General features: G+C 39.6%; 1 protein-coding gene across 2 annotated transcripts in view; it reads right to left on the bottom strand.

Moving 5' to 3' along the window:
• The window catches only part of DHRSX (dehydrogenase/reductase X-linked), a 163,910-nt gene that overhangs the window by 47,315 nt on the left and 100,705 nt on the right, over positions 1 to 15,890 (bottom strand). Inside the window, exons 4-5 of one of the 2 annotated variants that reach the window (XM_066313542.1) lie at positions 14,730 to 14,831; positions 16 to 223 (exon numbers count right to left, since the gene is read on the bottom strand). In XM_066313542.1, the coding sequence (XP_066169639.1) occupies positions 16 to 223; positions 14,730 to 14,831 (310 nt within the window). The remainder of the gene's footprint in view (positions 1 to 15; positions 224 to 14,729; positions 14,832 to 15,890) is intronic. The other variant, XM_066313543.1, reaches the window with a different exon arrangement.

Here is a 15,890-nt window from a genome sequence, read left to right as displayed (position 1 = left end):
AAAAGGGATCGGTACCTGCTTTGTAAGTCGTTTAGGTGCAATTTGCCTACATAATGGGTGGCTGATGAGACAGTGATGATCCTAGCGTTGTGACTGTGCGTTCCTGATTGCTTCAGCGCATCCAAGAGGAGGTTAGTCAACAGGAAGTGTCCCAAGTAGTTCAAGCCGAAGTGCTCCTCAAAGCCATCCTCTGTCTTCCTTTCAGGGACCAGCATCACCCCAGCTGGAGGAAAAAGTAGAGGTAAAACCTGTTGATTTATTTCAGAGGAGCAGCAAGCTAGAAGGAGTACAACTCTCCTGCCGCAGAGGGTAAACACAGCATTTAAAGCAGCGAGTGACTGGTGATGGCATGTAAAGTAGAAAATGATTGATTCCTGACAGGAAAAACGTTTTAAACCCTCACTTTGGTTTCTTTATCCAAATAACATGCTGATTGACTCTTTCTCTCCCTCCCTGCAGGACTCTGAGTCCATTTGTGAAAACTGTCTCCAAGAGGTGGGAGCTGGGCGATCCCAACAACATTGCCTCCATCAAAGCTCTGAGCAGTGGAGACATGACCAGGCCAAGCAGATCTGCTCTCCCAGACAGATTTCTCCCGGGTCCTGGCTGGAGTTTAAAGCTCTGGTGAGTCTACATCTGAAATCTGCAACTTCTGTCTCACTGGTGTGGGTGAGAACAGATGTAGTAAATTTACCCAATATATCTTAATTACCATGCTTACAAGCAGCTGCATATTGAAATTGGGTTTTCAATGCTTATTTTGGCAATATTTTTGCATAAATTTCCACAAACCACAATTTTCAAACTCAGTGTCTAAAATAAGCATCCACATCCTCAACATGCAATGTTGCTTTCAGCATCTTGCAGAGAATTCTGAGCTCATGCATAAATTATATCATGTATTGAGGCTGTGTGAGGGATAGTTACCCTGCTCAATTATAGCGTAGATATGAATGCTATAAATTATTCTTATTTCATTAAAATTTAATTACTGTACAAGTAGATGTGACCTTTGTCATTTAAATGTAGATGGACATAACTCATGGAGAATCCTGTTACAGGATGCTTCTCTCTAACACCCATAAATATGATACAGCAGAAAGGCCACGTCTGCACACAAGACATGAGAGAGTGTCAGCTTAATCCTCATGCTACTTCATGTACTTACTAAAAAGCCTTTAACATCCTATTTCCGGATGTCAGCCTGACCTGATGATCACACACTAAATGGCCATTTTAAATTGCACACGCTGTGCATCAACATCACTGCTTTGGGGGTTCCTGACACCTGACAGTCTTGCTTTGTTGCTGCCTCTTGCGCGGAAGGAGAGATAGTTTTGGGATCTTTTTTAGTATGGCAAACACTCATAGGGATTCACCTGTGGCTTCCTAGTGCTTAATGGAGCAACTAGAGAAGCAGTGGCAGGGGAAGAAACTCAAGAAGACCACAGAGAAAACAAAAGGGCTGGGTGGAACACAGTGTACCTGCAAACAGAGAACTTAAGACTGAACATGAGTGATGTTAACTGGTGGTACAGTGAAAGAAACACAACACAAATTACATGATGAGGCTCCACAAAAGCTGATTAGCATCTCCCTATGTCATTTACTGCTGTAAACTGTGTATAATCACATCTGTAACAGTGGCTGGGACTGAGAACTGGCCTGAAGGTTATGGACAGATGCTAATGCAAGACAAGCCCAGCTGTGACTTTTTCTTGTTTTCTGGGAAGAAGGAAAAGATGGGAATAGCTTGGGAATGGAACAAACCCCAAGCTCCCAGACAAAGTCTTAGCCTGCTGCAAGTTTTAGCACAGACAGAACTCAGCATGAGCTGTTGGAGGGCAGATGGAAACATTGCTGCATCTCTGAGTACCAGGGCTAGTACAAGGAAATTATTTGCATATCTCTGAGGCTATCCTGCCCTCCAAAGCTCTGACACTTGGAAAAGGTGAAACGAAGCAGTTTGCCAGAGTTCTGTTTGCAGCAACACTGGTAAAATACAAGGCCAAGAAGAGCAGCCAATATAAAGAATCCTGGCACAGCAAGGCTGATCTGCACGCCAAATCCTGCTTCTGCATCTGCTGGGATTGCTGCAGGGCTCAATATAGGACCCCTCCATGCACAGACACATTGCTGTTGGTTGAGTCAGAGGGAGGGATGGAGAAATTTGTCCTGAGAGAAGTGTGTTAGACAGCTGCTACAGACATTCAGCTTTGCATCATGACCAGCAGGCAAACACAAGGAGGCTGCCATGGCTCACATTAGCCCCAAGGATGCATCTGCCACAGCAGCTTCACCCTCGACCTCCAGAGAGGCACAGGATTTCAAGAACATACAGAGGCTTTGACCTCCACCCCAATTAGTCTCCACCATCTGTGCTGTACATCCTGGAAGCAAAGAATCAGATCTGAGCTCACATCAGGAGACAGAAAATATTTTCATTTATGCAATGCACAACTGTAAAGATATACACTACCCAATATTCTTTTGCTCATTCTTCAAGAGCATCCCCTGAGTAGAAATTCTGGTCAAGTCCTTGAGCAGGCACAATCACCTCTGCCTGCATCTGATGCTATTACAATTCCCTTTTTGTCTTCAAGAGCTGCTCAAATAATGTTAAGCCAAAATACCTTTGAAAGACTTTTTTGTTTGTTTGTTTTTAAAGGCTCTCATCTTTCAGGTAGTTCATATCAAGGCTGTAAAAAAAATCTTCCCCAGTAGTCTGAGAGCAGTTTCTCTTACTGAAGGAAAAGCCATTTTTAATTCACTAGAAGTGAGCATACAGAGAAATATCCAACAGGCAGCTGAGCCTGTCTCCTTCCTTCATGAAAGGGAAAACCTTGTAAGTGTTGCAGAAAGCTCTCTTTTTTAAATTATTAACTACTTAACATTCAGTAGATACTAAAAGTGGCATGCTATTGATTTTCTCTTGTCCAGAAACGTCATCAGCTTTACTCAAGTGTCTCAATAGTTAAGTCAAAAATGAAAGCTGGTTCAACATTTAATGATTTGAATTAATCCAATACTACTTGAAACACTAACAAATGCCTTATCTTTTCATTATAAACTAAGAATGATTGTGCTTACTCTTCTGGTATGGAATCCAAGCAACTCAGTATCTTTCTGATTTTAATTATCAGTAGTTACCCTTATGATTTTTTCAGAGTGTATGTGAAATTTGAAAGTGGCAGCAGACAAACCATTAATGCCAAACAGCTCAGTTCTGATATAACCTTCTTATATATTTTTCCCTGTGATTTAGCTGGATTGTCTCCAGAAGATTCAGTTTTAAAATATCACTGATAACATCAAGGGCATAAGAAAATGAATTAATAAGTAAACAGAACATGAGCTTCTACTTTGTAATTGATTAGCTGTTGCTGAAATATTCTGGCAAAAGACTGAGTATGGGAACAAAAAACTGACTAAACAAAACATGAATATGTGATTTTGCAGAGGTAGAAGTTAATTAGAATAAGGAAAACATTTTTCTGCAAACTATGGTGAACAACTGTTCTTATAGGTATAGTAATACATTCTAGTGTGCTGCAGTTCTGCATTATTGTAACATGTTCAAATTATACACATTTTTAATTAGCTTTAATGAATAACAAAAATTATATTATTTTTTAACTCTATGACTAGGCAATAATCGTATTTCTCAATCAAATAATGAATACACTTCAAGAGAGCTGTCTTTGCAAGCAGGAATTTATGATGATTTTCTATAAAAGTTTGTAATGAATTCTTGGTTTCTTATCCATATTATGTAATTTAAAGAACAAAATGGATCTGACACTGCATGCAGCATAACAAAAAAAATTTATAATAGTTCTAAATATTATGGGCCAGACATACCCCATTTTTATTGAATTATACAGGAGAATTTGCACTATGCCTGCTCGTACTGCAGATGATGACAAATATTGCTCCATCTCCCATACCTCCCACTGCAAAGACATCCTTCATCTCCATTGTAAAATGTGTTTTAAGAGCTGTAAAAATACAAGTATTTTCACTCATCTGGATTTATTTACAGTGAGCTACTTTGAAATTTTTAAAGTCACTTTTCTCAAACTCATTACAAAATAAAACTTTAAATTTCTTTTTCACATACAGAACAAAATGTCAGCCTTCCCAGCCAGGCTCACAGAAGAGAGTTTGGAGGCAGATCCCCCTCACACAAGTTCTTTTTTCCCCAGACAGCCAAAGGCTGGGCAGATAAATCAATAGGTCAGCCACAAACATTTACACACAACACCTTCACAGCAGGAGGTGAACCTTTATAATCACATTCACCCAACTCTTGCTATTTACAAGGAAGAGATACATACTGTACCAAAAATGTTCCCAAGGGGAAAAATTAGGAGACAGTTACTTGCAGTAAAGCACAAATCCGTTCTTCCCTACAGACTTTGCACTGTCTTAGCTGATGCCTTCAGCAGCATTTCGAACCCCATGAGTGCAGCCACATGGGGCAAACCAGCCCACTTCACAAAATGTGCAAACTGCTCTGTCCTGCACACCCATGCAACAAAACACCTCTGGGTGTATCTACACGTGAAATAGCATAGTCCACTTCTCACCTGAGCAGAAGAACCACACAGCAGCATGCCCTGGCTAGGCTGCCTATAGCAGATTGCTTGTTCCACCTTGCTCAGTTGGGCTAGGCAACCCCAGAGTACACCTCCCCTGTAGGTCTCTGCTGGATAGTGAGCAACAAGAACATGCAATGCCTTATTGCAAGAATTACCCCCAGAGTGCTTGCTGGAGGCACAACTCTACCCACATGGCTGCTTCTTACAGGTACTGCTTCTTTCTGCCTATCTGGGCTGAAGAGCAGTGAATTTGGAGCACTGCTGTAAAAGCTGTGATATAGCTGCTTACCAAGCACAACCCCAACCCAGAGTCCAGTGCTACAGGTAAGGCCACATGCCTATTGGTGCCCCAGGAAAGTGCTCTGAGTCTCAACAAGACCACACACAGAAGCCAGATTAACAGCGTATGAGAACTGAAAAGGTAAAAAATCTTAACAGTTTAGAAGAAAAACACAAAAATATGGATGAAACTTGGTGCAGCTTTCCAATGCTATTGTTTTACTCCCTGTCTCCCCAGAGGGAGCTTAGACTCTTGCATTTCCTAATGTCTCTTGGAGATTTTTATACGTGTGTATGCAAGTTCCAAGCCAAATGGGAGGAAAATGAAGCAAAGCAAGAACTTTTACCCCATGGCATAACAATGACACCAGGATGACACATGGATACCACACCAATGCATTTGACCATTGGGAAGATGCAAAGAGATCTGGTAGTCTGTCTGGCATCAGTGCTGGAGCAATGTCCTGTGCATGGACCTTTCCTGGAAGGTACTGGCCACTGTGAAAACAGGTTTGACAAAGGACAGGGACCGAGCCTGGGTCGGTCTGGGAGAAGAACCACGTCCAGAGGATTAGGTCCCTCCAACCTCATCCCAGGACATCTTCTCCATAGGAGTCTGCCTGAGCCTCTGCTCCAGCACTTGAACAAGTTCCCATGAGCTCTCATATCCTGCTCTCTTCTCCCAAGATGCTCTGCACTACCCCATTGCCTTTTCTGATTACCTTTCCTGAAAGCTTCCCCAGCTCCCTTACTGGGCAAAATGCATGGCCATGATGAACAGTATTCCTGCTTCCCAGACTCCCCTCTTCCCTTACCCCATAATCCAGTGATCCCATGCTGATCTTACCAAGGAACAGCATGTGTTCAGGAAGGAGGGGAGATTGTTCAGCCCCAGACATGCATATCAGCTCCCATCTACCTCTCTGCTTCCCTGCAAACGGTAATTTCCTCCTCCCTAATTCTCTTGCCCAGCCACTGTAGCTCCTTGTGTCTCAATCCCACATCACTCAGCACCCTGCAGGCATCTGCCTGTCAACAACCACCTGGCTCATCCTCCCTTGCTGCTGAGGCTTGTTTCCTGCTGGAGCCATGATCCATAGCTCTGAGGCTCCTCCCAGCTTCTCCATCCCCCCTTCAGTCTCAGCCAGCTGTGACTAAATTACAAGTCTCTTTGTACCAAGTTACATTGAAGAGTGTGATCAAGCAGAAGATTCCAACCCCTTCTCCACCAGGAGCAATAATTCTCATCTCTGTTAAATATCAGTAAACTTGCAAGTCAGGGATCAGTCAAGATGCCCTCATGGAGAAAAGATTCAATCACATAGTACTCAAACAGAGACTCCAGTGCTCAAGGTTAAGGACTTGATCCTTGTGAATTATTGGTGTCTAAGCATTTCCAGCCTCTGACTGAGGACATCTCCTACAATTCAGACATACCTAATGACTCTCTTCATCCTCACTACCCATCCCAGCTTCTACCGCAGTACTTGCTCTCGTATTAATTTTCCGTATCTAACAAGAGTAGGTTATGTCCATGCTTATCTCCCTAGAAAAGTCTTTTACTCAGAAAATTTAAATGTTTTGCAATTAAAGTTTCTGTCATCCTGATGGTTCCCAACTAACTGTCCTGTTCCTCCCACCCATCAACTCTTCACAGTCTATTATTCATGGGACAGAAGTTTCACAGAGATCATGGACTCAAGATCAGAGACTGAGGCCACCAGTCTGGACAGTGGAGAGGACCGGAGGAGGCTGAAGTGAGACCCAGTGCCCATCTCCACCAGGCTCAGAGGCAGCCAGGGAGAGCAGATGAGATGCTGGTGCCCAGTGTCAGCGCTGGTGCCTTTGCCAGCAAGGCAGCACCTCCCACCCGGCTCAGGGCTGTGATTTGGGCAGAAAGACCTGCTCAGGCTTGACTTGGGACATGTTTGGTACAGGAAAAATATTCCGTGAGGAAGACATGAAAGGTGGCTTACAAAGGGTAGTGCTTAGCAGATGACTTAGATGACTTAGCAGTGCTTAGATGACTTGGTCATCAAGGGGATATCCATATGTGGCAAAAGGCAAGGTCCATATGTGACACAAAGGCAAGATCTTGTCTTCATTTAATTCCACCTGTGTGATAAAACCACGGCCTTTGTGAAAACCCTTGCCATCATTTTTGACATTAAAAAAAAAACCCTCTTAAGATGTTTGTCTTATCATTGCTGGAAACAGATAAACTGCTTTATCTGGCATTACAAAATAAAATAAAGGAAAAGAAAGTCAGCCTAATGCAAATACTTGGCATGGAAACTCTAAAAGTTTGACTAAGTAATGAGGAACTGAAAACTGATTAATGTCTACGGCTGGTGCTCCCAGACCCACCTATAATGTTCACAAGGGAGAAATGCACTATATTAGCTGTGCCATAGAAGATAAAGCAATATGTCTTTGCAGAAAAAAACAAGATAAAGCAACATGTCTTTCTTAGTTTCTCAGTAGGTTAATGAAAAGGAAAGGAAAAAATGCAGACAATCCACATTCAAGAACTGTGAGAACAACAACCAAATCTTGGTAGCTTCAGAACAAAACTGAACTAGCTGTAGTAACCTCCCTAAGAACAGATTCGCATTCCGAATCAGTATCACACTGCTACCTGTGAATACAGCACAAGCTAGTTCCTTGGAAAACATGTCAGTTAAAAAAAGTTTTCCATAATCAGGACTTACTTTTACACTAAAATAAACCAGAGAATTCCTAATTAGGTGTGGTTAAAAAAAACCCTCTTTGTTTCCTAAAAATATTCTCAGTGACTATTTGATTATTGGAGTTGGCACAATGGTGAGTTAGCCCACTCACAATCAGAAAATAGGAAAGTCAGTCACAGCTTTCTAATTAAATAGGATTGAAGTAAAATATTTCAGAAGTAAAATATTTCAGTTTGCAATTTGTATATAAAATATTTTACCTAAAAGCTATGAAAGGATTAAGTAAAAAAAAACATGGTTACTCCTGCCTTTCAGAAAAGCCAATGGCAAATGCTCCACACACTTAAGTAGAAGTGGTTTGGTTTCCTAATCCATCAATAGCTGACTTTGTAGCTGCTTCCACTGATAAAACATTCACATTCAAGACACAAAAGCGAATGGGTCAAAAACCTGCAGCATGTGGAGCCTGAGATATTTCCCCTTTCACAAATGTTTGATATCACAGACAGAGAAAAAGCTTTGGAAATAATCAGAGAGACAAAGATAATATCAAACAAAGTCAGGATTTTCATTAATGAAATCCTTACTCTTTGAAAGCCAGAAGAGTCTAAGGTTAGCTCTCTAAGTTAATAGTTCTTCCAATAAAAAATAAACCTTTAATAGGAAATCTCACATCTTCTTATAAGATACATATAATTCTGGCAGACAAAGTGCTATTCAAATAAAAAAAATCTCTAGCTGATGACTGCTGCTAAAAGTCCATACTCCAGATAAATGTGGACATTGCACGACCCTCATTTACTCAGAAAGAGCCAGGCTGGATACTGTCAGCAGTGTCATGTGGCTCTGACACATGTGCCCAGACAAGTTACTCACAATATCCAAGGCACCTAGTACCTGTGAAGAGCAGTGTGTGAGCACCAGACTCCCCACAGTCAGCTCTCTCAAAAGATGATCTCTTCTGAAAAATCTCAGAAGATGGCAACTGTCACGCACCAAACTTCATTAAAAAAATATGGCTCTGAGATCTCCTCTAATTTTAGAACATGTTAATACTGCATGTTAAGGTCCTTATGAATCTTCCAGGTTTTTCCACCATACATGGAAGATCCATTGTAAGTCAATCTCTCCATCACCTCAAATTAACTTTTCCAGGTAAAATAATCTTCCAAAGGCCCAGCTCTTCCATGATGTCTATTCATTACATACCGGTAAAGGCTATTCGCTCTTCTGTTCATCCCCTTCTCTCTTTGCCCCTATCCCTCTATACCTTTTCCCACATCTTTGCTTGGATATTGCTCTAATTTATCTTAGAGGAAGGATAAGCATGAAACGTGTTGTAAGCAAGACACTGGAAGAACTTAATGAGATGTCATATACTGAGTTCACCACATCTTTTCTGTGTGGCTGGAGGAGAACCATTAATTTCAATGAAATCCAAGTTCACTGGAGTAACAGCAATCCTCACAACTTTCCCTCCAGGCCTGCAGTGAATTTCCACGTCTCTGAGGTTTCTTTCCTTTTCATCAGAACAGTCAGTGTAGCCTGAAGATGCTACAGGCAAGGGAGCTGGCTCTTACCTAATCCAGTGGGGACAGGATCTTTTCATAGATGCCACTGTGATAATTCCAAACAGTTTAACTGTTAGGAAATTCACCTTATAAACACAATCTATGAGCAGGGAAGTATGTATAGAATTGTTTGCATTTGATACATGCCCTTGCTCCCAGCCCTTAAATTTCACTCTTCTGAAGATCTGATCCTATAAATACTCAAACACCAGAACAATTTATATATGATCAACAAACAGCATCCATGGGCGTTGGGGGTTAGATTTGTTCCTTTTACTATAAAGAATTTTTTCCCCATAAGTTACCAAGGAGACTAAGTGTTGTACTTAAGACTAACAAAAAACAAAGGGGTAGTCAAAGCTCAGAGGGGGAGATAATGCGAGCTTTGGGGCAGGTAAAGGACAGAGCTTGAGGCAGCTTGGCATTCTGTTTTTCCAGCATTTTCGGGAGAGAGAAGGGCTGGATGGCTCACAGCTAGAAGGGTTCACTCTCTCTGGAGGGGTCCAGTCCTGGAAAATCTGCCATCATGTGCTCACTCTGGAATTCTGAGCTTCTCTGCTGTCCTGTGAGAGCTGGGCCAGCCCTGTGTCGTGGTTTAGTCAGCACTGCTCCTCTTGCTACAGTGTGATCCTGTATCCCCGACCTGCCTGGACACCCTGCCCCTGCCTGGACACCCTGCCCTGCTGGGACACCCTGCCCCTGCCTGCTGGGACATCCTGCCATCCCAGCTACCAGCCCAGGACTTTTCCACTGTTTCCAGCTTGGTGCTCTGACTATCCTACAAAGACACTGAGACCAAACTGCCCTGGGTCTTTGTGAAGCAAAGTCCTCAAGGTTCTTGGTACTGTTTTTGTTATCAATGCTGTAGTTGGGTTTTTTTTTGCTTTGTTATACATACTAGTAAAGAACTGTTGTTTCAATTTCCAAAATCTTTTGCCTAAGAGCTTTTAACTGCAAATTTTTAATTGGAAAAAGGGTGGTGATGGTGGTGGTGGTTTACATTCTCCATCCAAGAGAAGCTCCAACTTTCCCTGGCAGATACCTGTCTTCCCAAACCAAGACAATGGACTATTCAAAGGACTCCTGGCAAAGGATTATGGCTGACCTGCACATGGCTGGATTGTGTGTAGGTAACACAAGGAAATTATATATATCTCACATACTCAGCTACTGATGCAGCTTTTAACGTGCTCTTGGAACTGAAGAGGTAAGCTTATACAGACTTACTCATTCTACCAAGATAGACGGATAATTTCTCAGATGATCTACAAAGTACCTAATACAACCATCTGAATTAGCTAGCACTTCAGGAATATTGATTTTAAATTGGGCTTAGATAGGCTTCAACCTGAAATATATTAACTGTAATCTGTCTGCAACAGGCTATAATAGCCTGATATCTCTAAGTTGGCATTTCATCATTAATGAGTTAGACAGTGCATGTTTGGCATCCAGAGGTTTCCTGGTGTCATTAAATATTTGTGTTTTGTGTTGGCTCTGTTGGTTTTAAGATCATTAAGTACTGTAAACAACATACAAGCAATGACATTAACTACAGTGTGTGAGAAACAGTTCTAGCACACAGGAAAATGACTGCCTTCAAGGTTAGAAAATACATCACTGGCATGAAACAGTGACTCCTGGTCATGGAATTTTACTAAGTGTTTTAGTATCTGTCCCTTTTTCAACCACAAGAAGACAGCAGATTTTCTAACGCATTTTAACAGCAATGCCATTTTAGGAATGTATAAATAATTAACACTAGTGTACATGCTGTAATTTGCTAAATGCTTTTCAGCTGTACATAGACAGTTTTTTCCAAAACAAAACTAAAAATTAGCACCCAATTGCTAATTAGCAGACTAGAAGACACATTCTTCTGACCGTCTGTCAGATTAAGCTTTCTGCACTGCTTGTGCTGCATCCCTCTTTCTGTGGCTCACAGTTCAACCATTTAGCTTACTTCTTGTTTTCTACAGAAAATGAATTTGTTTTCTATGTCATAGCATTTTTCTCTTTTAGCACTAGCACATTATATTAAAAAAAAGTTTATATAATACTCTATTTGCATTTTTAATATGTTTGTTTATTTTAAAAACCAAGAGCTGAGCATGCACATTACTGATGCAGAAAGCATAGTAATGGAAAAACAGGCCCTTATTTGTCAGCTGAAATAATGCGTGCATTCAACCAATTTTTTCTTTTAAATTAGAAATTAGAAAGTTAAATGTACATGCTAAAATAAGCTATAACAAAAAGAGGAGGTGACTAGTGCACTAATCTCCATTTAGTGAATAACTAAACCTTCACATGATTATTGTGGGACCTGGATATTTAGCTCTAGGAGAATACTTTGAAACTCAGGCTTTTACTATTAATTTAATTTCCAGCTAAATCCTTGAGTTAGGTAAGGGATAGAGCAAGTGTGAAGAGACATTTTTTAAAAAAAATCACCAGTGACCTTAAAAACTTCTTAATTTCATAACAATCTTAGGTCAGACATGTAGTATTGATTATTTATTTAGTACAGTAATTGACATGAAATGCCTTGTCTTTAATAATATTTCAATCTTAATTTCATAGCTGGCATTCTTGTAAAATGTTGGCACTTTTATCAAGTTATCTTCAAATGTTTGACTTTTTGACAGGTTTGCCCAAGTCCTCAATGAATATCATCTTCACATACATACAGGATATATACCCATGGAGAAAATATGTGGCAAGTGTACTAACGTATACACACGTTATATATATATATAATATATATAAAATTTAAAATATTTAGATTTAAGCAATGAATAACACTAGTATGTAGTGCAAAAATTTCAGTGTAACAGGGCTTGCATTTTTACACTAATATAACAGAAGAGCACAGCCCTGATAATAAAATGCTAGTTCTATGAAGACAGAATAATAATAAAAAAAAAAATACTGGCTTGCTGATAGTTTGTTTCAGAAGTCATGGGATGCACACAAAGTCTGATTTTCAAAACTATGGGAAAGGCAGTGGAACAGGTAACTGTGATGAGGTTTTTGAGAGTAGTGCTTCCAGCTCTGCAGTCCATGTTGGACTGAATCATCCTCCTTAGTGCATTGGAAAAAAAAAAAAAAAAAACAAAACACCAAACAAAACAAACCAAAACCAACCAACCAACCAAAAAACAGCAAAAAGCCAACAAAACAAAACAAACAAAAACCAAACAACAAAAAAACCCAATCCCCAAGAACACCAACAACCAACCAACCAAAACCCAATTAAAAAAAAAAAAAAAAAAAAAAATAAAAGAAAAAAAAAAAAAAAAAAAAAAAAAAAAAAAAAAAAAAAAAAAAAAAAAAAAAAAAAAAAAACAAAAAAAAAAAAAAAAAAAAAAAAAAAAAAAAAAAAAAAAAGAAAAGAGGAGAGAGAGAGAATATAAAGAAGGAAAAGAAAAAGAGAAGGGCAAAAAGAAAAAGCAGCCAGATAGCCCAATGTCAGCACCTGTCTTGATTTTGCTCAATACTAGTGGTTTTTTAAATCAGGAATTTCTCCTCTATTAGCTATGTTCATTTTCTTCTTATGTAGCAAGGAAACATTTGGACTTTCATTATGAAACAAAGCTCACTTTCCCTAGTAACAAAACTAAATGCTACAGTTATTTACACAAAAGCAAATTAAAAAAGACCATTAAAAAAAAAAAAAAAAAAAAAAGAATAAAAAAAAGAAAAAAAAAAAAAGAGGGAAGAGCATTCAAAAGTGGAGTGATTGCCAGGCATGGCCAGAGACTAATCTAATTCTATGGGATGTTTACCTGGGCTTTGGATGTGATTCTGTTAGCAAAAAAATAACTTGGACCATTCATTTCATTGTAGATTCTAAAAGAATTTCTCCAAACAACAAATTTCTCTTGCGAACTGTATTTGGTAGAAAAGCATAAGTGAAATCAAATGCGTTCTTGCAAGTCACAAATACAGAGACTGAAGCAGGCAAATTTAAGTATCAAGCTCCTTTTAAAAGAAGTTTTGGGCTTACACTCTTTGGTCTTGTAACATATTCGGAACATTAGGAGAACCATTTTCATACAGCTTTATTTCTTGGATAAGAAGTTACATTTAATTTTCATCCAACCCAATCAGCAGCAGCTAGGGCAGAAAAAAATCCTGATTCCAGAGGGCTTTCCAGTTGCTTCAGCCTCATCATTTCTCCCCCAACTGCTCTCTAAGCCCTTGCTGACAATGCTGCCTTTGCTCATGCTGAAAACTAGTACAGGCCAAAGGATGTCTGATGAGTGCATAGAATTAAAAACTCCTTTTCCCACAAAATGCTGTTTTTTCAATAGTGTTGTTCCCATCTATGTAACAGTTTCTAATCTGCATGTTTAAAAGTAAATCTGGAAAGACTTTGTAACTAGGCTTAAATATCCACTGATTAACTATAACTAGGCTTAAATATCCACCTCTAGTTATTGCACGATTAAAATAAGAATGGTAGGCTTTTTGACTAATCAAGGAAAAATAAACTCTCAATATTTTCACAAATATTTCATATCAATCAGCAAAAAAAAACACTCGAATTTTTATTACAGTATTTACTTGTGCTATGAGAGCTCTTAAGGCATCAATGAATATAATAAACATTTATTTGCAGTATCTTTGCTCTCATAGGATTGAAGTGTGCACAGGAAAACAGAAAATGTTTCTGGGATGCCTTAATAAAAACATATGTAATAGTTGGGAAAACAAGAATGGCAGCATGTAACAGCAGAAAACTTCTAAAAGAAGCCTGAATTGTTGTTTGTAGGTCTTTCCCCTAGTTAAATAGAAAAGTGAAAATTCCCCTTTAGGACAGTGCATGCAGAGCATGAATGGTTTCTGGAAGAAATTATTGTACAGGCTAGCTTCCAAAAATACTGTGGCTATAACACAATATCAGATAGCAAGTATGTAAATAACAAAAGCTAAAATCTCTAAGAATAATGAGATTAATTTGATAATTTATGAATGCAAGATAAATGTTGTCCTTTTAATCTGTGCTCTGACCACTGAGGATGCAGTTTTATGAACAGCTTTCCAGTAGCACCTGGATCTATGCAGTGACTTCTCTGAGGTTTTGCCAAAAACCAGATAACTATATACTAAATAACTTGCCAAATATTATTGCAGGTGGATTAAACCCACAGCCCAGCTCATCAGCCACCCACAGTAAACAAGTGTTTATACAGGGAAAAAACATAAGGGGAGAGAACGTAAAAAGGTGAAAAGACAGATTTTCTACTGGCATAAAGTACAGCTTCTCTTTCCTTTCTTATTTTTTTTGAGATGCTCAGATTCTTGTATAATTCCATTTTTCTAGTGCTGGAGAGCTAAAAAATCACAGCAAAGGAAGCAGACTTGCAATAACAACATGAACAAGTGTGGCATTGAAGTGTTCAGACTGTTCACCTGATGATCCCTCAAAAAATGCAATTTAATTCTAGAAAGACACACCAGTTAATGCAGCTTATGGTAACCTGCTGTATGGTTCAGATAATCTATTTGAAATGTGAAGTGATAGATGAGACCTCTATTTGTCAAATCCCCTGCAGATATCTGAAGAAAAAAACAGAACTCACCATTATTCACCAGGACATGGAGTGGACAATTCTTCGCTCTAAACTGCCGCACAAATTGCCGTATAGACTTCATGGAAGCCAAATCACAGTATAAAAACTCCACTGAGAGGGAAGAGAAGATAAAAACAAAGAGAGTTAAGTCAGTTATAATTATATAAAAACACATAGATATAAACAAGGACACCTGTGACAACATCAGTAGTAAAGTAAAAGTTTTAAAAAGAAAATGGTCTTTTCAAAATCATGGGTGAAGCTGGTCTCAGGTTCTTTGCTTTCCTTCCTCCCTTTCATTTCTGTTTTTAAACTGTGGATTCTTCACAGAGTGAATATGGGGGAAGTGACTGTCAGGAGCAAAGGAGGGCATCATACAAAGCAAATATGCACCAGCCCTACTGATCTTACTACTGCTACCATTCAGGAAGGGGAGCTACAGTGCTGCAGCACTGAGATGACCAGGACATGGGAGCTGGAAATTAAATGGGGAGAGGAGAAGGCACATCAGACACTGCAAGGTTTCCCTGTATTTCTGATCCAAATATGCTGCCTTTTGTTTTTTCCCAGATTATCTGCTCAGTACCTGTGGTTGGAACAGGTTATAAAACAAAGCTTTATTGCCAGGAGGAGATGAGCAGCAGCACACCTGAACACAGTAACTCCACTGATCAGTAAAAGCAAAGAGAGCATCACAAGTAATGCTGCGGCTCCTGTGGGCATCCAGGGACATTTGGTGTCCAGGTCACCTGAGAGCAACAACCAGCCATGAAAATGCCATTTAAATGTGGGTAAGAGTCCTGCTGACCCTTGGCTTTGGCATGGCAGTGTGAATTGAGAGGAACATACCTCACATGAATATTGTGGGGGCATCCTGCCTACACTGCTGATGTCAGTCAAAGGGCAGGGGGACACAGGCAGGGGGCTGGCAATTTGACTGCACCAACGAGATTGCACCGGAGCAAGGGTGTCAGTGTCTTAAATATATTTGATACCAGTATGTCTTTATTCCAAGAAAACATATATTAAACAAGGTGTGATCCTTTTGTCCAAAGCACTACTCAGCCACTGACCTGCATTAGAATGCCACAAAATTAATTAGTCAAAAAAATTATTTGAATTTCCCAGCAGCTTTAAATCCATCAGGTTTTAAAATTCTGTGAGGTTGAA

The sequence above is a fragment of the Sylvia atricapilla genome, chromosome 2, assembly GCF_009819655.1.
Source record: "Sylvia atricapilla isolate bSylAtr1 chromosome 2, bSylAtr1.pri, whole genome shotgun sequence".
Classification (NCBI taxonomy): domain Eukaryota; kingdom Metazoa; phylum Chordata; class Aves; order Passeriformes; family Sylviidae; genus Sylvia; species Sylvia atricapilla.
The sequence above is the reverse complement of the archived record's forward strand: the minus strand, read 5'-3'. Positions and strand labels throughout refer to the sequence as shown.